This window comes from Tenrec ecaudatus, chromosome 6 (assembly GCF_050624435.1).
Source record: "Tenrec ecaudatus isolate mTenEca1 chromosome 6, mTenEca1.hap1, whole genome shotgun sequence".
In the NCBI taxonomy this organism is placed as follows: Eukaryota; Metazoa; Chordata; class Mammalia; order Afrosoricida; family Tenrecidae; genus Tenrec; species Tenrec ecaudatus.
Window position 1 is genome coordinate 840,692 of NC_134535.1, and position 24,245 is coordinate 864,936.

General features: G+C 61.6%; 2 protein-coding genes across 6 annotated transcripts; both read right to left on the minus strand.

The window, feature by feature from the left end:
• Positions 1–101: 101 nt before the first annotated feature.
• TRABD (TraB domain containing) lies at positions 102–7,692 on the minus strand. 5 transcript variants are annotated; one of them, XM_075553457.1, is made up of 12 exons: positions 7,605–7,692; positions 6,841–6,950; positions 5,586–5,678; positions 4,645–4,704; positions 3,709–3,823; positions 3,304–3,470; positions 3,085–3,225; positions 1,946–2,056; positions 1,734–1,873; positions 1,401–1,573; positions 1,214–1,325; positions 102–1,128 (listed from the first exon to the last, which is right to left on the minus strand). In XM_075553457.1, the coding sequence occupies exons 4-12, from the start codon at positions 4,675–4,677 to the stop codon at positions 951–953; spliced, it is 1,170 nt and encodes a 389-aa protein (XP_075409572.1). In that variant the 5' UTR covers positions 4,678–4,704; positions 5,586–5,678; positions 6,841–6,950; positions 7,605–7,692; the 3' UTR covers positions 102–950. The 5 variants fall into 5 exon arrangements, with proteins under 5 accessions (XP_075409572.1, XP_075409570.1, XP_075409571.1 ...); XM_075553455.1 differs by lacking the exon at positions 5,586–5,678 and having other exon boundaries at positions 7,605–7,686; XM_075553456.1 differs by lacking the exon at positions 5,586–5,678 and having other exon boundaries at positions 6,841–6,990; positions 7,605–7,680.
• A 3,434-nt stretch (positions 7,693–11,126) lies between these two features.
• Positions 11,127–19,923, minus strand: PANX2 (pannexin 2). Its single transcript, XM_075553460.1, has 3 exons — positions 19,698–19,923; positions 12,551–14,041; positions 11,127–12,199 (listed from the first exon to the last, which is right to left on the minus strand). Exons 1-3 carry the CDS (start codon positions 19,921–19,923, stop codon positions 11,850–11,852), a joined length of 2,067 nt encoding a protein of 688 aa, XP_075409575.1. The 3' UTR covers positions 11,127–11,849.
• Between the last annotated feature and the right edge of the window lie 4,322 nt (positions 19,924–24,245).

Sequence of the window (24,245 nt, forward strand, 5' to 3'; positions counted from 1 at the left end):
TGGTTGGCTCTGGACCAGCCTCCGGGGGCCCTTCCCTCAGCCAGCCTGGGTGGCTCACGCGTGACCAGGTCCGGTTCCCACAGATGTCACCACACAGGCGCTTCCAAAATTAGACTTTATTTCAACCTCATAAGGAAAGTGCACGCCCAACTGGAGGACAGGGTGGTGGCTGTGGCAAGCTCACCGGCCCTGGGCTTGATTTGGTTCAACACCGAGCCCGCTCATCATCAACAGGACCCGGTGGGATGAGGCTGGCGCCGCCCAGGCAGGTCACCCCCAACCCTGCCCCAGGGTCCCCTGGCCCCTCTCTGCCCGGCCTGCAGGTGAGAAGATGAGGAGGCAGGGACAGCTCCACCAGCAGGACCCAGAAAGAATGCGTCGCCCCAACCAGATTTAAGGCTCGTGTTTCTGACATCTGCTGTAGGGTTTAAGTTAAAATTACCTGAGCAAAGAAATTTCAGACATTTTTAAAAGACCAGACCATGGGAGCTCTGCCAGCCAGAGACCCTGTCAGGGCCTAGGGGCTGCCTGGCCACGGGGAAGGTGACCCCTCTGAGTCCCCTGGCCCCCAGAGCCTTTCCCAAATCTGCCTGCCCAGAGCCCACCATCAGACCCTCAACCAGGTGCTCCTGGGAGAGCTGGGGGCCACAGAGGCCGAAGACCACAGAAGGCACAGTGAGGCAGGCCGCCAACTGCAGCCCCCACTGGGTCCTGCTGGCCCCCTGGTGTGGGGGCTACAGAAGCCTGCGCTCAGAAGTGCCAACCACTATTGGAGCGAGGCTTCAGCAACAGGACAGTCAGGCGGCTGTGGCCGGCCCATGGGAGGCGCTGAGCCTGCTGTGTGGACGCCAGGTGGGAGCTGGTGGGGAGCCAGTGGTGGCCGAAGGGGAAAGTTCCACGGGGGTCCGCCTGTGCTCCGAGCTGTGCTGGGGACTCCCGCAGCCCTGGGCCTACTTCTTGGGCAGGATGGTGGACGCTCTCTGAAGGCAGTCCTGTGCCACAGGAAGTGCCAGGAGCAGGCCGCCGGCGCGCCGGCCCAGCCAGTAGAGGCCGTAGCCCATGATGCCGAAGAAGGCGGCCTTGACAGCCAGCCTGGACACACGGCCGGAGATGGAGGGTGGGGGCACACTGCGGAGAGGTGGGGACAGGCTGGCTGCTGGAGGCTGCTCCCCTGCCCTCCCTGCCCACTCCCTGCCGCCAGGCCCCGACTCACGTCATGATCTCCTGAATGTTCAGCTCGGTGCTCCAGTTCTTCTCGATGCCGGGCACGTGGCCCATGCCCACGACGCCCACCACCACGGAGGGGACACACTTCCTGGGCTCGGCTGGGGGGCAGGCAGGGTCAGCGTGGTGCTTCCTCCCCTACCCCCGCCCTCTCGCAGCGGCAGGTCCAGCCTCACCATCGGATGAGGCGGGCAGCTCAAAGCGGCGGGCGGCCTGGCGCAGCATGTAGGTCAGGTAGACGTCTCGCTCGGACACGATGGTGCGGTGAAGGTCAGGGAATTCGCCGATCATCTCAGCCATCATCTGCTCTAGCAGGTCCTTCTGCTTACACTTCTCCACGTCGTCCTTGCTGGGGGGGGGGGCAGGGTTGGGATTAGGAGGGTGCCACAGCAGCTGTGGAAGGGAGGGAGGGAGAAGGAAGCAGGAGGGTGGACCCTGTTTGAGGAGCCTGCAGGGATGGCGTGGGTGGGGCAGGCAGAACACAGGACAACGAGGCGGGCCACTCCCACCTGATGGGGTCCGACAGGAAGCAGAGGCCCCACGCCAGTTTGACCTTCTGCCAGAAGGACAGTGCAGCGATGGCCCTCTTGAAGGTGACAGGGATGGGGCGGTCGCCCAGGTGGAACTTGCAGAATGGCACCTTGCTGGCCTAGGGCAGAGCAGGATCAGGGCCCCAGCCAGTAGCAGCTCCCCCCCCCCCCCCCGCCTACGGCCCCCTCACCTCTTTGAAGGCCTCCCTAAACTCGCCGCCAGGCGCCATGCCCAGCTGCTCCGTGATGTGGGCTGACACCTTCAGCAGCAGCATCTGCATGAGCCCCGACATGACTCCATTCTGGGGTATGGGGAGTGGTGGTCAGCAGGTTGCCTGCCAGGCCCCCTGGGGCCTGACCTCAGCCACCTTCCCTTTCTCCCCACCTAGGCCCTCAGGTCTGCTCCCCACTGGCCCCAAGCAGGGGTGCGGAGAGCAGGTGGCCTTGGGGAGGGTCACACAAGTGCGGTCTTCCCTGTGGCTCCTCGCCCAGCCCATCCCTATGGGCTAGTTGTCTGCTCCCCACAGTGGGGGGAGGTGCAGGGTTAGGAGTCGAGGTTCAGTGACTGTGGACCCGCCGTCAGAACACAGCAGCAGCACACAAAGGGACAGCCGTGCAGTCACGGTCGTCACGCCCCGAGGGCTGTGGCCGGGTGTTTGTGCTTCCAGCTGGTCCTGGGCAAACAGGCGGGGGCCAGACTGGCAGGCAGCCTGTCACACACCATATCCAATGGCCGCTGGTCAGGGCAAAACCTGTGTTGGTCATGGCTCACACTAGGAGGCGCAGTATGGCCCAGGCAGCCCTAGTGGCTGTTCCCTCCATCCACAGGGACCTGTAAGGCCCAGGCTGTCCAAACCCTGCCCACAAGCACTGGCCCACCCTGGCAAGTGGTGCCCCTGTGGCCAGAGCCCACAGGCAGCCACAGTGGTCAGGGGTCATAGTCAAGCCTCAGCAGGCTGTGCACACTGTCACTGCAGAGGTCACATGCCTGTCCACAACAGGTCCCTTGGCCCTAGGGCCGGTCTGGGGAGGGCTCTGATTGGGAGAGGCCTGGGCCTGGCTGAGAGTGGGGGCTTCTGAAGTTTATTACAACTAGAGGTCAGACCCACCCAGCAGCAGTAGGGCAGAGTGGGGCCTGTGAGCATCCACAGTGGGGGGCACTGGCCTCTCCCTGCCAGAGACCAAGGGGACCAGCCACCCACTCTCTGCCCTGTATAGCCTACTTGCTAGTCCCCTACCTGCTCCCACACCTGCTGGGAGTCCCCCTAAAACCTGCCAGATGACCTTGTTCTCCTAGGAGATGCTGGATAGCCTGCCTTCTGCCCTCTACCTGGCGGACGGCTTGCTGCAGCTTCTCCAGGCTGAGTTCCTTGGCCTCTCGCAGCAGCGTGCGCTCGTCCATCTTGAGCATGGACACGCGGTAGGGGCACAGCTCCACCACCACCACGTCAGGCTGCACCGCCCGGATGGTCTGCAAGGTCCCCACGGCCTCAGTCAGGGTCAGCTGCAGGTAGCCCATGGCCAGCCAGCCCTACCCCTACCACCCCACCTTGACGACGTCCCTCTTGCTGTCGTCGCTGAAGTGGGCCGTGCCCACCACGTACACGCGGCTCCCATCCTCAGCCACCAGCTCCGTCACCGTGGGGGGCAGGTCAGGCCGTGCTCGCCGCCTCTTTAGCTTCACCTCCAGCAGCAGGTTGAAGGCTTCCACATCCGCTGTGGCCATAGCAGAGGGTCATGGGGCAGGGGTCACATAGCAGTCATGGGGCCAAGGGCCACAGAACAGGAAGGAGGTCATAGGGCAGACGGTACCAAGGTAGGTTACAGGGCCGTAGGCCACATGCCCAGGGGTCATACAGCCAGCTGGGCCCTTGTCCAGGCCCACACCCACCAGCAGCAGGGGCATCCACACTTTGTCCCCCTCCTGCACCTCCAGCCAGCCCGAGACACGTACACATGCTCTGAGACTCTCCAGGGACCACTCCAGGCCCTGATGCTGCAGCTCCAGAAACTACTGCTGCTGATGCTGGTTCTGTAGCCCCTGGCACTTCAACTGGCTCTGTGGCAGCCTGCAGAGGGATGGAAGGTTCCAGAAGGGTGTCTGGCCCACCTTGCCCAGTGCTGACACAGCTCATGCCCAGGGCCTGTAGGGCCCTGCTTCTCTGGGAGAGCCCTCCCATTGGCCACTCTAGCCCCATGTCAGCTCGCTGGGGGGCTGAGGAGACAGGCAGACCAGGGAGGACTGCTAGTGGCCTAACATTATGGGCTGGAGTAATTTGTTAGGGGCCGTGGACATGGGCTGGGTTTCCTCTGTCAGGGGCACAGTGGTGGCTATGGAAGGGGAGTCAGGGGCCTGAGGAGGAAAAGCTGGGAAAAGCACTCCGGGGAGGCTCTCTTAGGCCCAGCCTTGCCTGCAGGTACATGGCTGTGTTATGGGGTCCAGAAGCTGCCTGGCCCCTCCCTGGGGGTGGGACCTGGATATCACCTGCAGCGGGGCAGGCAGTGGCAGAGGCTGGTGGTCAGGGTCATGGCCTGTTTCGGGAGGACCAGGGATGGGGTGTGGACAAGGTGGTACGATGGGCATGGGGTGGGAGTGGGCATGGCCTTGGCAGGGGTGCTGCAGGAGCACAAAACCAGAGCTAGTGTGTGCCTGGCGTGGGGCCCTGACTTGGACCCTGAGAGCAGCCCAGTGACACTCCCAGGTACCCCCTCTCCTGGGCACCTGGAGTCCCAGTTGCCACACAGTTTGGGAATGTCCTCCACACCCACCCCTTCATAAGCATAGCCAGTGACCCCCCCAAAGGGGGCCACACTGCAGGGGGAGGTGGATAGGAGAGGGTAGTTCCCCAGATGTTGGGGAGCAGACAGGCTGGGCTCCGTCTACACTCACCTCCTGAGGGGGCTCCTCCTCCTCCCCCTCCATGGTGGCTGCCAGGTCAACTGGTGATGTCTAGGGGAGAAGATGGGCCTGACCAGGAGCCCAGGGCCCTGCCCTGCTCTCACAGGGAGGGCCCTTTGGGACACCAGGCTCCCAATCTGGTGTCCAGGGAACTCTGGGGTGGGACAGATGGCCTGGAGGGAGGGAGGCAGGCAGGCAAGACAGGCCCTGCCCACTGAATCAGGGGTGCCTCTCCTGGCAGGTCCCCCACCCCACCCGAGGTCCCTGAGTGAGCAACCCAGCCAAGCCAGACTACCAGGAATCCAGAGGGATGGGGTGTCAACCAGGGCAGCTATTGGCCTCCATTCCCGCCCCACAAGGAGAGGCCTGCTGGTTGACCAGCTGGCCCCAGAGTCCAGCGGAGGGGCCCAGTGCGTGCCAAGCTTGGCAAAGCCAGCCACAGAGCCGGAACACCATCTCTGAAAGCATCCTGAGGCTGGGGGTGGAAGGAGCAGCCAATGGGAAGTGACCACGTTGTCCCCAGCCTCCTGCCCCAGGGGTGAAGCCACACCCAGGAAGCCGGCTGGGCAACCTGGGCCTGCTGTGGGGCAGGGCAGGCAGGCAGGCTGTCACTCCTCACCCACAGCAGCTGTGGGTGGGGGTGGGGGCACAGCTGTCCAACTGGTGGAGACCTCAGTTAGCGGTAGGCTCACTCGGGGAAGTGGAGGGGCACGGGGGACACCGCTGCTGCCCCACCTGCCACCACCCCACCCGCCACCCAGCCTCAGGCTGCAGGTCAATTTCAGTGTAATAGCACAGTTCCCAGGTCTTCCCAGCTGGGACCCAGCCTCCATTCCATGCCCCTCCAGAGCCCAAGTCACCCCCTTGTCTTTTGGCTGACTGGCACACTGGGGCTGTAGTAGCCGCTCCACCACAGCCCCAGGGAGCCCAACCTGTGAGCAGGTAGAGGCAGGACCAGCAGAGGCAGGCTTCACCAGCGCTCACTTGCTCGCCCCTTCTCCTGTCCTGGGGATCCTGGCTCCCACCTACCCAAATCAAAATCCAAACTCACTGCCTGACTTGCAGAGGCCCCGTAGGCCTGGCAGAGCTGCCCCTGGGAGTGTGAAGCAGGAAGCCCCTCTCCCCACCTCTCTCTTTGAGCAGCTGGTAGTTTTGAATGGCTGACTTTGGCAGTCCACCCCATGACCACTACAACACCAGGGCTCTGAGGTGGAGCCTGCTTGGGGGTGGCCGTGACCCATAACAGACCAAGGTACCAGCTGGTGTGCCTCAGGGTAGTGACCAGCCTGGAAGATTCCAGGAGTCAACACGTCTGACCGTCTGCTGGGGCTTCACCGGAACACCCTGCTGAGGCAGGACTCCTCACCCAACCACCAATTTTCATTGTACTCCTTCCATTGCACTTATACCCACCTAACCACCCCACCACCCCCACCCTGCCCCCAGCCGTTCTGAGCATCCCTCGATGGGTCCTGTGCTCTGCCCTGCCTCCTGTACTTCCCTGGCAGACAGTGTGTGGGGTGCTGTGTGCGGCATCCCCTGTCCAAACCACAGGCAGTGCATAGGCCCAGGCAGGCCGCCGACTGTCCCCCAGCTACCAGGAGGATCAGACCCCAGCACATGTCATGAGGAGGGGGGCAGCCTCAGGCCGGAGAAGGGGCATCTGGGGGTGCCTATGAGGGTCGCACCAGTCTTGGAGGCTAATGACTTGCAGCACCTGGACAGGTTGTGTGGGCACCGAAGGTCCCCAGGGGAACCCCAGGCAGGTCACAGGTTCATGGCCGGGCCCCTTTCCTTGGCCCCACGTTCTCTATCACCTCCCTAAATGCAAAACCACTTCCCTGAGCGGCCCCCCTCCCACCAACATCTCAAAGCTGAAGCTGGAGGGTCCTGAATCCACAGACACACAACCACCACCCCTCCACGTGGCTGCAGACGAGAGTGAGACCCCCATCCCTGCTCCTGGGCTCCGAAGGGACTGCTTTCTAACTGCAGGCAAAGTCCGGAAGGGAAGAGGGGACAGCCCCCTCACTGAAGCTGGAGTTGCTACACCCTCCCACACACCCTGACCACTGCCCCACAGTTCCCAGTAGCCTCTGACCCTCTGCAGAGGTGGCCGGAAGAGGCAGCTTGCAGGAGGTCAGTAGCAAAGAGGACTGCAATCTGGAGACAGAGGCCTCCACACACCTGGGGTGCTGAGCTGGGCTCCCTGCGGTCAGCAATTGGTCTGAGATGCTGGGATGGCCGAATCTCTGAGCTCTGTGACAACTTCCACAAGGACACTGGCTGAAGGAACCCTGTGGGTGGATCGGTCACTGTACTGCATTGGTTCCGAGGCTGAGGCGGCAGTGCAGAGAAGGCCCAGTGGCAGCTGGTTCCGCCATCGGGCCCCGGTTTCCTTCCAGTCGCCCCGGCCCTGGGTGTCAGGCCTGTCTGCGGTTCGCGGGGTTGGGGGAGGTGCGGCGTGGAGACACACAGACCCTGCCAGCGCTCTTGGGGCAGACAGCAGGATGACCACCCGAGGCCTGCTCGGACTCCGGACCCCGCCCTCCCCGCTGGGCAGGAGCTGACCCTTCAAGGCTGGGCATATGCTCTGGGGCCGCGATCTCCGCCGGATACGCGGTAGAAATGGGGGGCGTCCGCGCTTCTCCCCACCTCCTCCTCCGGGCCTAGCCCCCTCCGGGGACCCCACCTCCGCGCCCCCCCATCCACTGCCTTCGAATCCCCCCGCTCCCTGGGCACCCCGCCTCCCGAAGCCCCCCCAGCTCTTCTCCCACCCCCTGCTGCGCCCACCCCTTCCGGGTCCCCCTCTCTGGGTCCTACTTCCCCTGAGCTCTCCCCGCCCCTCGGGACCCGCACCCATACGCAGGCGCGCGCCCAGCGCGAGGGCGCGGCGTCGGAACCCCTCCAGGCGGCGTCCCCCGAGCCCCCGGCCCGGCCCGCGCGCGTACCGGGGCGGCGGCGCTCCTCAGCCGGCCTCCACGCGGCCTGGTCGCCCACCGGACGTGGCGGGCCGAGTCGGCGGGCCGAGTGGCCTGGCCTGGCCGAGGAGCGCCGCGCGGCATGCCGGGAAGCGCAGTCCCGAGCGCCGCCCCGTTGCCTCGGCGATGCGGTCCGCGCGCGGCCACAGACTACACTTCCTAGAGGGCCGCGCGCGGACGGAATCGCTCGCCTCGCCCGCCTCCCCGGGTCCTAAGCCCAGGCAGCGAACTAGGGAACGCAAGTTCGAGTCTTCGGCCCGCCGGAAGACTGGCGCACCCGGTTTGTAAAATGTGGATACTTTTCGTGTGGCGCCTACGGAATGGTTTGCATAAAACAAGATTGAAATCCAAGTGTTTTGTAAACCGTCCCCCCCCATAATAAAAGTACAGTGAGCGACTCTCTCTCATCCTGGACTTAGAGCACACTCTTCCTAGCTGGTCTGCCAGCGGGAGGCCGGCTGCGGTGAGTGGGACCAAGGAGGCAGCGGGGCTCAGGCTGAGCGCAGGCGTAGTGGCTGCTGCTGGGTGCAGGTGCTGTGGTCGGCCGGACCTGGACCTGGGCCTGGATCCCTGGGCACTGGCCTATGGCCTTACAGAGTGGAGGTGGCCCGGACATTAAGCTCGACACTGCTGAGGGGGGACAGAGCAGATGACTGCCAGTACATTGTAAGGACAAGCTGGGCGCCCACTCACCTGCACAACCAGCACTTCCCTATGGAACCGTGGGAAGCCAAGAGACAACCCTGGATCCTGCAAGGTCACAGGCACTGGTAGGGCTGGGGTGGGGGCACAGGCAGGCTGGTAGGGTCCCTGCAGGCCACCATGGGGAGGGTCTCAGGACACACAGAGCCCAAAGTTGAAACTGTCGGCCCAGGGGAAGGCCAGTGGGGTGGAGCCTCTGTCATGGCTGCCCAGTGCCTGTGGGCTACCCGCTAACCTGCAGGGCCTGGATCACCAGACCCTCTGGCTCCTACAGGGAGGTCATGCCATGACCCTCCTGGGTGGAGCTGGTGTGGTGAGAATGCCGAGACTTCTCCCTGGCAAGGCCTGGCCCCTTACAGCTGGCAAGGCCAGGCCCTGCTCCACAAGCAACTGCAAACCCTTATATGCCAGGTCGACCCCATTCTGGTGGCTGGCCTCGCCGCCTCTCCACTTGGGCTGAGGGCTGCCCTCCTGAAGGATCAGGACAAGGTGGGCCACGGGTAAATTGAGGGGAATTGGATGTCCCCCTCCACGTCACCAGAACCGCTGGTGCTGCCTACAGAGGCCACCCTGGCTATGAGGGAGACCCTCAGAGAAAAGGGGACTCAAACCCCTGGGAAATAGCCCAGTAGGGGCTTGGGGTGTGTGTGTGTGCAGGAGATGCTGGAGGCCTGTGATGTTTGTAGCTGTTCATCCTCCTGGTGGGTGAATGGAAGGTCTTTCAGGGGCGGAGGGAACCACCTAGCATTGCTGGGTTTCTGGGGTGAGGTGGGGGTGTTGCTATTTAAAGTCAAACCCACCTCTGGTGGTTGGGGGAGCTGTGTGCCAGGGAGGCTCCCCTGCTCCCCCCAGCTAAGTAGGGGCAGGGAGGGGTGAGAGTGAGACCTGAGTGGCGTGGGGTCAGCAGGGGCAAGGGAGCCCTGACCAGGATGGGCACTGAGGAAGGGACGGACTATTGTGGGCACAGCAGGTGGTGAGCGTTGATGAATCAAATGGGCCCCACAGATGCAGGACCCCAGAGTGGGCAGGTCAGGGGTCATCCCCTGGAGCGTGCAGTGCTCTGGGTCCTGGAGGTGGTGCCTGCACCCTCACTGGACACCTGGCAGGTCACATGTGTGCCTCCACAGCTGTGCCCCTGGGAGCTGCAGGGGCTGCCCACTACCAGGCTCCTAGGGACAGACACAGGCCCACATGCTCCCCATAAGGAGGAGTCAAAGGGCCCTGGCAGGGCTGTCTCTGCCTGTGGCCTGGTTCCACCCAAGGCTCCACAGGCCACAGGGCCTCATGTCCACCCTGTACATAGAGGAGGGGCTGCTGGCCAGCATGTCCACCCCATATACAGTGAAGTTGATAGCCAGAGTGTCTCCCTATGTGCCCACTCTGCACATGATGGAGGAGACGATGGCCAGGGTGCCCCTCCACGGGACCCTTTGTCTACTCTGCACATAGCAAAGGGGCTGATGGTCAGGGTTTGCCCACACCTGTGAGCTCAAGTCCACTGCCACCCCCACCTGGACTCTTGCATGGAACCTGCACCGGTGGTTTTCAATCCAGAGAGCCTGGAGCCAAGGCTACGCCAGGAGACACATACAAAGGGGCTGGACACAGAGTGTGGTCCCCAAGGCCTGGCAGAGCCACTAGAACTTAGACTGCACTGCAGGTGACAGGCGCCCAGGTGCCCAGCTGATCCCACCACCAAGCATGGGCAATTGGGCAGGATGCAAAGGGTTGGGGGAGAATCAGTGACCCCAGATCAGTCAGGGATAGTGCCCTGGTCCAGTCCCCAGGATCCTGAGTGGGCAGTGTCACATGGCAGCCGGCTTCCCCAGTTGGCCAGCAGCGCCCCAGCTAACTACAACCTAGCCCTGGATGGGCCGTGTGATGAAGTGGAGGCCTGAGGTCCCCTCTGCCACTGTCCCAGCTGCTGCTGCCATGGGGAGGGGCCTCTAAAGGGCGGAGGCTCCTGGTGGGCTTTGTGTGGGCTGTGGGGTCCCTTCCCTTGTCGTGTTGGCCCTGGCTCAGGGGGGCAAGTGCAGGGCACAGAGGGGATGTAGTGTCAGTAGTGGCCTGCACATGCCCTCCCATCAATCAGTGTGTACAGGCAGCTGTGCACGCTGACCCTGGGACTGGCTTAGGAGGGGACCCTGGAATGGGTCTCCACTAGGGTGGGGCATTCCTGCCCATACCCATTTTTTGGATTCACCTAGTCTGTCTCCAGCCGCCCAGGTGCAGCCCTCGGGGAAGCTTGCATCTAGGGTCCTGGACATCTGTACCCCACCTGTGAGCTGCATGAAGCACCCCTCACCCCCTCTGCTCAGCTTCACCTACGCCAAATCCTGAGCTCAGGCGCCCCTCCCTGCACTTGGACACACCTTTGCTGCACCCCCTGTGGCCCCAGATCCCATGGGGAGCCCCAGAGACCATTCAAAAGTCCTTCCTCTAAGAAGTCTGCAGGGTCACCAGTCCAGTCCCCTGCTGCAGCGTCCCTCCCACAGAGAAGACAACACAGGGAACTAGCTTGAAGGGGTGGGGGCATGTGCAGGCTCCTCACAGCGTGGGAGCTCCTGGGGCAGGTGGTATGGAATTGTCAGCTCCTGTCGATGACAAGTGTCAACCCAGCCCAGATCTCAGGCCCAGGGGTGAGCCGGAGTGTGCCTGCCTCACTCCCACCAGACCTCAGACCCACCCACGTGTCTGACCCTCAGGGCTCCTGGGGCAGGGGCAGGCAGTCAGGGTGGGGGTGGAACACAAGACACCAGGCAGGTATTAGAATACGGTTTATTTGTGTATTCAGTGCTACCGTGTCAGGGCGTGGTCACGTGGCCCCGTGGCTGAGGTAACAGGCAGAGCCATGGCTCGGCCTTGGCCCCGGGGCGAGGCAGGGCTGGGGACCCAGCAGGGGGATGGGTTATTGCGTTGGACCCCTTCCCGCCTGAAAGCACGCTCACTCACTCACACACTTGCTCACACGCCTGTTACGTTCACACACACGCACGGACCTGCTGCTCAGGCTCAAGTCTAATGACAAGTATAACCACTGCCCATAGTCATAACAAAATAAAATACGTGTATGTCAGCTTCCAAAAAGAAAGTGCATGGAGCTCTGAGCGCCGAGAGTGCGCAGCCCCCCACCCAGGAGGACCCTGGTCCCTGTCGGGAGTGTGCCCCTGAGCTGCGAAACTGGGCTGTGGCCAGGTCTGGATCACAGAAAGGCCCTTGCTTCCCAGGCCTAGGACCAAATCAACTAAAAAAATAAACTCTTCCTCTTGCAGCCTCAGGTGTCCGGCGGGTGGGGGCTCTGCTACGCCCCAGTCTGCCCACCGGGCCAGAGCCCAAGCTCGTCCCCTGGGTGGGGGGTGCCGGCAGCAGTAGAGCTTCGGGAGGTGCCAAGCCCCCTGCATTCGGACGGTTGCTAGGGTGGGCAAGCGAGGCTGCGTGCAGCGGTGGGGTGGGGTGGGGTCCTGCGGGGGGTGGGGGGCAGGGCGGAGGAGGGGCTGGCTGGTGGTCCTTCCCTCAGAACTCCACCGTACTCACAACTGTCCTGGGCTCATCGAAGGCTGCGATGAGGATCTGCTGGGGGGTGGGCACGGCCAGGAGCTCGCCCATGTCCGAGGCCGTGCAGGGGTGTCCTCCCTCTTCCTCCCTGGCCTCATACAACGTGCTGATGTGCAGAAGAGGGTGGGTGGCGTTTCGACTCAGGATGCTCAGGGGTTCAGCCTTGCCCAGGCCGGCTGGGGACAGCGGGGTCGCGGCGGGAGCTGGATGGGGCGAGCAGACGTGGAAGGGGTCGCCCCCGGGGAGCCCGGCCAGGGGCGCCTCTGCTGGGAAGGGCAGTTCCTTTTCCGGGAGTGGGTGTGGGGCGTCTGGAAGTGGCGATAAGGTGTGTGTGTCACGGGTGTGCCCCAGGCTGTTGGCCGCTGTGCCCCCTGGGCCGTATCCCTGCCCTGTCCACGGCGGAAGCGCCTTGAGCACAGACAGGGTGAGGGGGCCCAGAGGTGAGGCTCCTGCGACCTTACCTATCCTTCCCCTCCACCCAGGACCTTCCCTCTGCCCTGTTGGCCATTCACCCTGCAGAGGAACCCCTTGCCCCTGCCCCACTCCCATGAGGGTTGAGGGAGCTGGTGAAACCCTGAACCCTATTCCCAGGCGCCCAGGAGGGCACTGGGGCCACCCCCTCCGCCCGGGCCAGCCCGCCCCTCGCTGCAGCCCCCTACCTTTGGTGGGTGCAGTGGTCAGGCCCAGCGCACACTCCTCTCCCTGTGAAAGGAAGCCCCCCTCCTGGTTCCGGGAGGCGGACAGGGCGGTGGCGGTGGTGGGGGCGGGGGCGGCCTCCGGCTTGGGCTTTTTGGTGCCCAGGATGTAGGGGTGCACGTCCAGGGAGAAGTGACGCGCGTGCTTCTTGTCTGCAGCGGGCGGCGCGGAGGCGGAGGCGGAGGCGGTGGCCGCGTCCCCGCCGCCCTTGTAGTGGTGCGCGGCGCGGGCGCCGGCGTCGAGGAGCGGTGCGATGAGCGCGTCCGTGGCCGTCTTCCTGCGCACGGGCTTGGGCTTGTCGGCCTTGCTGTTCTCCACGCGCATGATGGCCAGCGGCTCCTTGAAGGGCTGCGGCAGCGGGTTGCTGGAGGGGATCCACTTCATCTTCTTGCGCGGCCGCTTGACCACGGGCGGCTCGGCGGCGCCGTCGGGCTCGGCGGGGTTGGCGCTGGGGTCCACCGTCTGCACGCCCGAGTCGCGCACGGTGGGCGTGGTGTCGTGGTTGGACTGCGCCAAGGCGGCCAGCAGCTGCCGCACCACGTTGTCGTACATGAGGTCGCTCTCATTGGTGATGAAGTCCAGCCGGTTAAGCGACTTGATGTGGTCGCGGTTCTCGTTGCAGAACATGGCGAGGATGTTGATGTCGCAGAACTGCGAGCGGCGCCACTGGCGGCGCGTCTTGATGCCCACCTTGTGCAGCTTGTCGAAGATGAAGTTGCTTTTGCGGAAGATGAAGAGGTGGATGAGGTTGACCAGGATGATGAGGTTCATGAAGCACAGCAGGACGATGTCCACGCCCGCGATGATGCGCTGCAGCTGCACCGAGGGCAGCTTGCAGTTGACGCGCACGGCCGGCCCGGGGCCCACGCCCCCCGGCGGCCCGTCGGGCGAGGCGCCCAGCGCGCACGTGAACTCGTTCTGCTTCTGCGTGGCGTAGTAGGTGCACAGGTAGGAGATGGGCACGGCACTGAGCAGCAGGATGAGCACGTGCCGCGCCAGGTAGAGCTTGGCCAGGAAGTTGCTGCGCCCGCGCCGCTCCAGGTACTTCTCGAAGAGGTTCTGCTCGGGGCTCTTGTCCTTCTCGGCGTTCTCGATGATCTCGCGCTTCTCGCGCTCCGTGATGCCCGGGCCCTTGGACTGGATCTGCTTCTCGATTTTGGGCGCCCGGCCCTCGGCCGCGCGGTGGTAGCAGTTGTCGATCTCCTGCAGCAGGAAGTTGAGCTCCGATGTCAGGCGTGTGGACGCCAGGAACTCCCAGCCCAGCGCGGGCACGTACATGATGGCGGCGAAGGCCAGCAGCGCGTAGGGCAGGAACTTGTGCTCGAAGAGCGAGGGCCACAGGCTGGCGTCCACGCCGGGCAGCGCGTCCCGCAGCTCCGTCCAGCAGTAGCCGCGGGCGTACAGCGCCTGGTCGCGGGTGAAGTTGTGCGGGGTGTAACAGTAAATGGGTTCCTCTGGGGGCAGAGAGGAGACACGGGTGGGGGCGGGCCCGGGGGTGTCAGAGAGGAGACACGGGTGGGGGCGGGGTGGTCCCGGGAGAGGGGCTGGGGGCAGAAAAGAGACATGGGTGCCGGAGGGCCGGTGTGTGTGGGTGGTCCGGAGGCAGGGCCAGGGAGGGGCTGGGCTGGGGCTGGGCGGGGACAGCCCAGGGAGAGTTAGTGGAGAGTGGGCCCATGGAGGAGGTGGGGTCCTGTGGGGCGGGATAGGTCTTGGAACAAACTGAGGGGGGGGAGGGGGGTGTTAGGGGCAGGCCCAAGACTGAGGCTGGGATTTGGGGCGGGGTTGCGGAGGGGGCGTGGCCGGAGAGCACAGCTATGCTCACACTGAGGCCTCACCAGCTTTCCTGCACAGACCCCTCCCCAAGCGCACCTGCCCCTTCCAGCAACCTCCCAAGAGCCCTGCGCAGACCCCCTACTGCCCTGGTTCCGCACACTGAGGTGTGAAAGCTCACCCAGCAGCAGAGCCAGGGTGTAGTGGGGGTTAGAAGCTGCCACGCCCATTCTGGGACCCAGTGCTGGGGGGCAGTCCCACTGCTGGTTGAACCCACACCATCACCCCGCCATGCTTGGGCTACTTTATCCAAGTGCCCCTATCAGACCCCAAGACCTGACTGAGGAAGGCACACCAACATTGAAGGGTCTAGGTCTCTGCCCAGGTTCCAGGAAAACTGGTCCTATTTTAACTTCCTGACACACACAGCCCTCCCTGGTGCGGCCCCGCCCCCAGTACAGCGTGCTCCACATCCCCCAGCTGAGAACACCTTCAATGCCCCAGAGGCCTAGGGTAGGGTCTGCTCTGGCACTCGCCTCCCCCTCAGCTCATTGCCTGTGGGACATGAGGCCAGTGGGTACCAAAGTGCCACTCTCCATCTGTCCCTCATCCCCAGTGCCTGCAGCCTGCAGAGAGCATAGATCCGATCACACTTGTCCCCAGTGTGGCAGGCAGTATCATTGTGGGTCCTACTCAGAACCCCCACCGGCGGCTCCGCCCCGACCCCAGCACAGTGTCAAGCCCCCTCCCTTGGGTCCCCCACCCGTCACTAGGACCTAGGGTGAAGTCCCAGGCTGTCACCACTGCCCCCAGGCAGCTGAGGGGCTGTACAGGGTTGGAATCAGAGGCTGCCTGGCAGGAAGAGGCCAGAGGCAGGTCACATCACTTTGTGGTAATACGGGAACCTGTTGATGTGGATGGGACTTGTTCAGTGCAGGTGGCAGTGCAGAAACTAGGGCAGGCCAGGCCTGGGGCAGGCTGAGAGGTCACCCCCCAGTACCAGTGGCCTGGGTCCCCATCCAGGGCAGAGACTCAGAGGGCAGCATGCCAGACACAGAGAGCCAGCACTCGGTTGAGAAAATGGCATTTATTCAAGAATCTGTCCCACAGCCACCCCAGGAAGCCAGCAGGGGTCCTTACTCCGGGGCTCTGCTGGCCTGCCTCTGCCCTTTAGCACTGCAGGACACAGTGTGGACACAGGGGGAGAGCCTGACTTGAGGAAGAAGCAATTCTTTGCACAACCAGGTACCTGCATGGAAGTGTGGTCCCACCTTGGCAGGGAGGGTTGGGTGCAGGGGTTCGCGGGGCACCCCTGGGCTAGGCGTGCTCGCTACCTTCTGTCTTCTGTTTGATTGGTGGCAGAAGCAAGCAGAGGACCAGTCTTGAGTCTGCCGCTCCGACCCTCAGTCTCCTCCTTTACTGAGTTGAGGGCAGTGACAAGGTTTTGCAAGGACACTGCAGGTGAGGAGCCCAGCTCTAGGGTCTTTCCAGATGGGGCTGCTGGGAACAGCAGCAGACAGCACAGCGGAGGGGCACACAGAGCCCTCCTGGCCTGAGCGAGTGTGGTGCAGGCCTGGGGGATGCCAGCTCAGAACACGTTCTAGGCTGGGTGCAGGCCCTGGGGTGCTGGGCCCACTCTGGGAGGGAGAGTAGGGAGCAGACTGCTGTCAGGCTCTCAGGGCAGCTAGGGGTCCTGCCTTGGGGGCTTCTGCCCACTTGGGATTCCCCAGGGAGCATGCTGGTGAGAGACGCCACCAGACTCTGAAGTGAGCCCTGCCTGGACACAAACCCAGGTGGCTCTGCTCCCCACAGTCCTGGCTGCTGAGAGGTCCTGGGCCCTGCAGGCTGCACCAGCTGGGGCATGGGTTGCCAAATGCCAGTGTCACCCAGAGGATTGCTACTGAGCAGAGCCAGCTGAGCTCTGGGGCTAAAGTGACATCCCAACTGGCCTCTGGGTTCCCCCAATATCCCCTGCTTAGGATCTAGCCCAGGAAACATCCCTTCCCCAGTCCTGTAGACTGGCCTGCAGATTCTCCATGTGTTGGTGAAGCTGCCCTCCAATCCTCCAATATCATGGGTCCCCAGTCTGTGTCCCTTCTCTACAGGGGGTGGGACAGCCAAGGCCCTCCCCTCATCTCATGCCCCCCCCCCAGCCCTAACCCTGCTAATAACAATGCTATCGGTGAACCATGGCCACAGGGACCAACCAAACACCAGACTCTTCTGCTAGTGAGATGACTGACCCTACAGGACAGGGTAGAACTGCCCCTTTGAGTTTCCCAGACTGCAATTTTAGGGGAGTAGCAGGCCTCCCTTTCTCCCAAGGTGGTTTCACACTGTGGGCCTTGCAGTAAGTGGCCTAACGTGTAACCATGACACCACCAGGGCTCCCATGGCCCCAGGGGAGGCATCTAATCCCGGAACCCTGCATGTGCCCCTCCATGGGGAAAGCGACTGGGCAGAGGCGGCCCCGAGGGCGGTCAGAGCTAGAGAGGAAGGAGGTGCCAGGCTGGTGGCTTTGGAGAGAGGACAGCAGGCTGGGGTCCTGGGGTCCGTTGAACGTGGACCCTGCCGGCCTGGGCGAACCATCAGCGTTTGCTAACTGGGGTCGCACAGCACTAGGGTGCCCAGGTGGCCACCCCTCAGGCGTGGGCAGAGAGGATCTCGGCCTCAAGCCTTCCCCATATCCTCCCTGCTGCGGTGACTCAACCCACAGACCAGTGCAGGGAGGCTGAGCCTGGGGGTGGCCTGTCCACAGGCCCGGTGAAGATGTGGCCGAGCCTACCTCGACAGAAGCTCCAAGTGGGACCAGTCAGCCAGTGCCCCAGTGGCCGGCGCCTGAGTGGCCAGCGCTCCCAGGCCTCCCCTGTTGGCTTCATGAGCTGACTGTGATGAGCATCCCAGCGTGGACCAAACCGGAAGGCACAGCTCATTCTGCAGGGACTCACCACCAGGCTGGGCGGGCGCAGGGTTTCCAGAAAGCTGGAGGGTGGGAGTACACCTGGGTGGCGGGAGCTGCTGGGGCCCATGGCCCTTCAATCCTGAGCCCCATCCTGGGCGCTTGCATTTTCAGTGAAGGATGGCAGAGGACTGAGGTAGAAAGCCTGCACCAGGAAGGCCCGTGCGAGGGAGGTGTCCAGGCTCCGCACGTCAGGGAGCACTTGTAGCACCGGGACCCCATGATTTTAGGACAAAGCTGTCTCTGGCCTCTCTCAGCCCCACCTTGAGGGTCCACACTGCTCAGCTGTGGCCGAGTCACCTGACTGTGGAGTGAACCGGGGCTAGGTCACACACCATTCCTGTGGCGGATCCGTAGGGTGCAGGCTGTCACGGGCTGACGTCGAGCACCTGGCTGGCCTTCCCAGTCTGTTTAAGGCTGAACGCACCGATGAAAGCGCTCAGCATCATAGCCACCCTGGAGCGTCCACAGGTCCAGTCCTCAGCACACAGGCTACCTCTCTTGCTCGGCCCCTTGGCTGAGCTGTCTCAATGGTGGGGATACCTTACCCCACATCTGTGGTACAGGTGTCATGGGACACCTTCCTCAGAGCCCCACCCCAGCCTGGGCACCTGGAGCTCATCTGTGCCTGGGGAAGGCCGGCTTGAAAACAGACAAGCCCCCCTCCACCAGCCCCATGGGCCACGTGCACCTGTGGGTGTTCACCTTGGGCATCAGGCTTTCAGTAAGAGGGCTGATGGGCCCATCTCCACATGTCCATCAATAAATAAATCTGTTCCTTGTGCACATCTTACATCAATCTGTATCTGATCGCCAGTGACCTTGACATCCTACTGTGTGCCCCAGCTTATCTGCAGCCCGTATCTGAGCACCAGTCACTTGACATCCTACTGTGTGCACTAGTGACTGCCAAGTGGGTCCACACCCCGTACCTGAGCGCTTGTGACTCGACGCCCTACTTTGTGTGTGTCTGTGACACCGAGCAGGTCCACATCCCATAACTGAACACTTGTGACTTGATGCTCTACTGTGTGCATTAGTGAATACGAAGTGGGTCCACACCCATATCTGTGCGCTTGTGACTCGGTGCCCTACTATGTATGTCCATGACACTGAGTGGGTCTGCACCCCATGTCTGAGCTCCTGTGATTCAGCGTGTCACTGTGTGACACTGAGTGGGTCTGTGCACCATAACTTGACATCCTACTGCGCACATCAGTACCACTGAGTGGGCCTGCACCTGTGACTTAAGGCCCTCCTGTGCATCTGTGCCATGGAACGGGTTGATACTTCATTCTGATTGACTGTGACCTCGAAGCCTTACTGGGTGCCTCTCTACCTCATGAGGGCATGTCTGCACACAAGCATTTCCTGCTGGGCTTGCCCTCTCCCCTTACTCAAGCCCAGGGGCGCGTTAGCCTGTATGGGTGACTTCTGGAGAGCACAATGTCCTCCATGACATGCCAGTGCCCAGGACCTCCTTTGCTGGGCTCTACCACCAGGTGGGGCATCCCTGGGCTCTGGGGGTCCTGGAAGGTGAGAGGTCAGGAGATGTCTTATGTCTCTGGAAAGCCCCTGGATACTGCCTTGGCCCTCACTTCCACCTGTGCTCCCTAGGCAGGCTCTGGACTCCACACCTGGGTGCCCTGTGGCCTGAACGCCTTCTATGGTAGCCTCGCTGCTTGTTGGGTCTGGTGTACCCTATATAGACCACTGCACTGCCAGTGACCCCCAGAACCCACCATGGGCCTCACCACATCCAGGGGTCCTCTGTCCACCTCTGTGTACTGGTCTGCCCCACGTGTGGGACCCCTGTGCTCCCTGACCTCTGACCCTCTCCCCTCCCTGCCCCCCCCACGATCTCTGGCCCCTATTCTGCCTGACTCCCCACAACTTCAGCCCCCTCCGTGCCCCCACAACCTATGACCCCTTCCCCTTGCCGTCCTCCCTAGAACCTCAGAGCACCCCTCAGTCCCTCCCATGACGGCAGAGCACACCCTTACCAGCTTCCCTGTAGCTTCTGCACCCCACCTCGTTCTCCCATGCCCCTGCACCTCTTCTCCGCTCTGCATCCCCCCAAACCCCACAGTCTGTGTCCGCGGTCAAGGCGCGAGCCCAGCCCCACGTGGAAGGCTCTCAGCGCCCCCTCCATTTCCCCTTCCAATGTGATATTCCAGAGGCCAGACGGAGGGCCCACCTCCCCCGGGGTCCAGGGGGCCTGGTCCACGCCCGGCGTCAGACGGAGGTACCGGCGGCACCAAGTGTCTCGGGCAGGGAGGGCCAGCTGGCCGGCCGGGAGCGCCACAGGGCGCGGGCCCGCCGCGCTGGGCAGGCGGGGGGGCCGAGCGAGCGAGCGGGGACGCCCCCCGCCCCCGCCTCACCTGCAAAGTTCTTGGTGAAGACCAGGGTGACGAGCAGGATGGGCACGAGCACCGTGCCGATGGTGACCACGCGGTCGAAGGGCAGCTCCAGCTTGAGCTGCAGCAGCAGCGCGGCCAGCGCGCCCGCCTTGTCGTCCTGCGCGCCGGGCAGGATCAGCTCCCGCAGCTTCTCGCCGGCCAGCAGCGCCGTCGCCATGTCCGCCGACTGCTCTAGGAGCTGGTGCATGGGGCGCGCGGCGCGGGCGCGGGCGGGGGGCGCGGGCGGGGCGCAGGCCGCCGCCGCCCCCGGCCGTCCGCTCGGCGGGCCCCCCGGCGGGCCGGGGGCGGCGGGACCCCGCCCGGCGCGGCGCGGCGCTGGCGGCCCCTCCGAGAAGGCTGGGGACCGGCGGTGACTCGCCCGGCTCCGCCCCCGCCCCCCGCCCGCGCTGCGGCGCGGATGACTCCGCAGAAAAGGTCCGATCCCCGGGAATGAATGAACCGAGCAGGCGCCGCCCCTTCGCCGGCCTGGGCGGGGCGGGGCGGGGTGGGGGCCCCCCGGACGGGCGCCAGCGCGCGGTGGGGGCTGTGCCGGCCGGGATCGTCGTCCCCCCGCACCCCCAAGCCTCTCTCCCTGGGGCTGCCTTCTCTCCCCTCCTCCCTGCTCGAGGTCTGCTCCCCCCTCCTGGTGGCGGACGGAGATGCAGGTTGAGCGAATGGCCTCCTCTTGCCCCTAGCGTTGAGCAGCCAGCAGTGGACACTGCCTGAGGAGGGAGCCGGATCGTGGTCCCCGACAGCAGGGGGGCCTCCTCTCCAGACCGGCACCCCCTCCTCTCCACTCCACCCACAGACAAGTAGGCGACTCCTAGGCCTTGGGCAGAATCTGGGGGCCTTGGTGCCTGGCTGGGGGTTCCATCCCCTGCACTCTGACCCCCTCCCCCCAGGACAGCTGCACCTGCTTCTGGGCTTGGGACCCAGGTCCTACTCCCTCCACAGCACCATCACTTGATCGGGGCTAGCCCACCTTGCCTCCTTCATCGTAGGGGGCTCCTTCTTTCCTGATAAAACAAAGCAAAACGACGCACAGAGGTATGCATCCAGCAAGCACCCAATTAGACTCCTGACTGCAAGGCTGGCAGTTCAAAGCCCACAACTGATTCTCAGAAGAAAGGAGTGCACATGTCTGTCCCTGCATCTTTATCAGTGTGTGTGATGGGCTGATTCTCAGTCTCTGTACCAGCAAACATGGTTTCGTTTGGGGAAAAACAAAGATCTTTGAAGATGTTATCAATCACCATATTAACATGAGGGCTGGAATAGGGTGAGTCCTGGTCACGTTGAGTTCATATTGTCAGGTGGCATCGTGTCGGTTCCGACTCATAGCGACCCCGAGCACCACAGAGGGAGACAGGTGCCGCCTAGCCTGCGCCAGTAGCACACACAACACTTGTTTGAGCCCGTGGTTGCAGCCACGATGTCAATCCATCCTGTCGAGAACCTTCCTCTTGTTCTCTGTCCCTCCACTTTACCAAGCACGAGGCCCCACTCTGGGACCGGTCTCTCCGGACATGTCTGAAGTACACAGGACAGTCTCACCACCTCAATGCTAAGGAGCACTCTGGTCATACTTCTTCGAGGACAGATCTGTTGTCCTTCCAGCAGTCTATGGTGTCCTTATCAAAGACAGACATGTCAGGGGTGTCTGTGAGAGAGGCAGAGATGCCCAGAGCCAGCAAGAGAGAGGAAGGGAAGGAGCCCAGAGCGAGCGTCTGGGACCACCAGCACCGGTGGGGATGCGGAGAGGGGGAGGCAGGACCCGAGCCCCACACCATCCCAGTGCTCTCCCTGGCCAGCACCCGGACCCGGGACTTCTAGCCTCCACAAGGGAAGTCAAGAAGTATTGTTCCCTGGGGCTCAGTTCACACAGGCATGAGTTTGTTCCACACAGCACATGTTCCAACTGGTGCGTCGTGGATGGTTACAGGCAAGTCCCCTCAGGGAAACGCTTTTAGTCTCCTCAGCACGCCTCACAAGCAAACAGGGCCCAATCAGACAGTGGCTTCCCAGTTCAATGCAAGGTGTGCCGTCAGCTCAGGTGACGGCAACTGTGTTTTGTGATTCCAAAGGCGGCGTCTTGACAGATGTCCTCAAAGGACACGAGACAATCATGGGGCTTATGGGCAGATGTTTTAAGAAAGTTGGCAACGCCATCGGTAAGCAGAAGGCCAGGTGGCGCACAGGGGAGTTTCCCATCACAGAGGCAGCTGCCACCTCTTCAGAGGGCAGAGCATGGCCCCATGCGAACCCCATTGAACAACGTCACCCCTCTGCCCTCCAGCCCTGGTCCTGCCTGTTCAGGTTCTTTGTTGTTCCCCATAAAAGAAAGAAGGGGGGCTGTTCTTTGGGGCCTGTGGGATGCAAAGAGCGCCTTCAGAAACACAATGACCTAGATAGCGATAGCGAGCTGTGGGGACAACAGCCCTGCATTCTGGTGCTGCTCTGCAGTGACGGCTTCTAAGGGTTTGCAGGGACACTGACTCTTTACAGCAGTTCTAGCAAGCTGACACAGTGTGCATTTGCGATGTGGCAATTTACTGCTGACCCCAAACAATCAAAGGAGGTACTTGCCCAATAAAATTTAATTATAAAATCGACTGAGAATTGTATTATTTTAACGATGTTATAGTTTTGCTTTTGTCAGATGGATCTTGACCAAAAGCAGAGAACACCAGAAAGATGTTTCCTTGTATTTTATTGACTATGTCAAGGCATTCGACTGTGTGGATCCTGACAACCTATGGATAACTTTAAGAACGGGGATTCCAGAACACATTCTCTGCTCATGAGGAACCGGTACCTGGACCAAGAGGCAGTTGTGTGAACAGAACAAGGGCATGCTGCTTGGTTTACAATCAGGAAAGGTGTGTGTCAGGATTGGATCCTCTCACCATACTCGTTCCTTCTGTGTGCCGAGCAAATCATCCGGGAAGCTGGCTTCTATGAAGAAGAGTGCGGCCTCAGGATGGGAGGAAGGCTGATGGACAACCTGTAGTCCGCAGAGGACACGACCTTGCTCGCTGACAGTGAGGAGGATTTGGCACACTTGCTGATGAAGATCAAGGATGGCAGCCTTCAGCGTGGACTATGACTCAATGTCAAGGAGACCCACATCTTCACAACTGGACCAATAGGTAATGTCATGATAAATAGAGAAAAGATTGAAGTTGTGAAGGATTTTGTCTTGCTTGAATCCACAATCAGCGCTCATGAAAGAAGCAGTCAAAAGACCAAAAGATGTGCTGCATTAGGTTGATTCAATGCCAAGACCTTTTTAGAGTACTGAAAAGAAAGCTGTTGCTTTGGGGGCTAAGGTGCACCTGACTCAAAACATGGTATTTTCTTGTTTGTTTTTTGTTTCTCTAGTCAACCCAGACAACACATTGTGCCACCCTAAAGAGTAGCTAAATCCCTCCTGATGTCTCCTGATACTGATCATAGATTGCTCCCTCGCAGAGGGCTCGAGGACACATAAGGTCAGACCACTGACTCATTCTATTACCTGTTTATTCTGTTACCCATTTACTCTTTACGTGCATGCCTGTTGAAGGACTCGTAACCCCACGATTATAAATACCCACTGAAAAATACATTATATATATATATATATATATATATATATATATATATATATATATATATATAAAGTTAAAAAGAAAAATCCCTTTGCTCTCTCAGTGCTGACCTAGGGACAAGGAGACCCTGGCTTTGCTGTCTTATTTTCCGCAATCGCAGTTACTCCCAAGGACCCGTTCGACTGTTGGGGGCTGGTACCTGGACATGAGGCCAGCGTGCTCCAGAGAGGCAAGGATGGGAAGACTTCGCCGCACGGACTTTGGACGTTATCAGGAGAGACCAGTCCCTGGAGAAGGACATCATGCTTGAAGTGGAGGGGCAGAGAAGGAGGAAGGTCCTTGATGAGATGGACGGACACCGTGACTGTATCCATGGCTTAGGCGCAGGGACCCAGCGAGGATGGCGCAGGACCAGCAGTGTAACTTCAATCGTGGGTGGGCTTGCTAGGAGGTGGAACCTACTCAATGGCCCCTCGTAACATAATTTTATATTTTTCTTAAAACCCAAGAAAACCTACTGTCACCGAGTTGACTGATTCCTTACCCACCCCACCCCCCGCACAATGTTTCCCAGTTGTACATCTTTTTTTTTTTTTTACATTTTATTAGGGGCTCATACAACTCTCATCACAATCCATACATATACATACATCAATTGTATAAAGCGCATCCATACATTCTTTGCCCTAATCATTTTCAAAGCATTTGCTCTCCTTTTAAGCCCTTTGCATCAGGTCCTCTTTTTTTCCCCTCCCTCCCCGCTCCCCCCTCCCTCATGAGCCCTTGATAATTTATAGATTGTTATTTTGTCATATCTTGCCCTATCCGGAGTCTCCCTTCCCCACCTTCTCTGCCGTCCATCTCCCAGGGAGGAGGTCACATGTGGATCCTTGTAATCGATTCCCCCTTTCCAACCCACTCACCCTCTACTCTCCCAGTA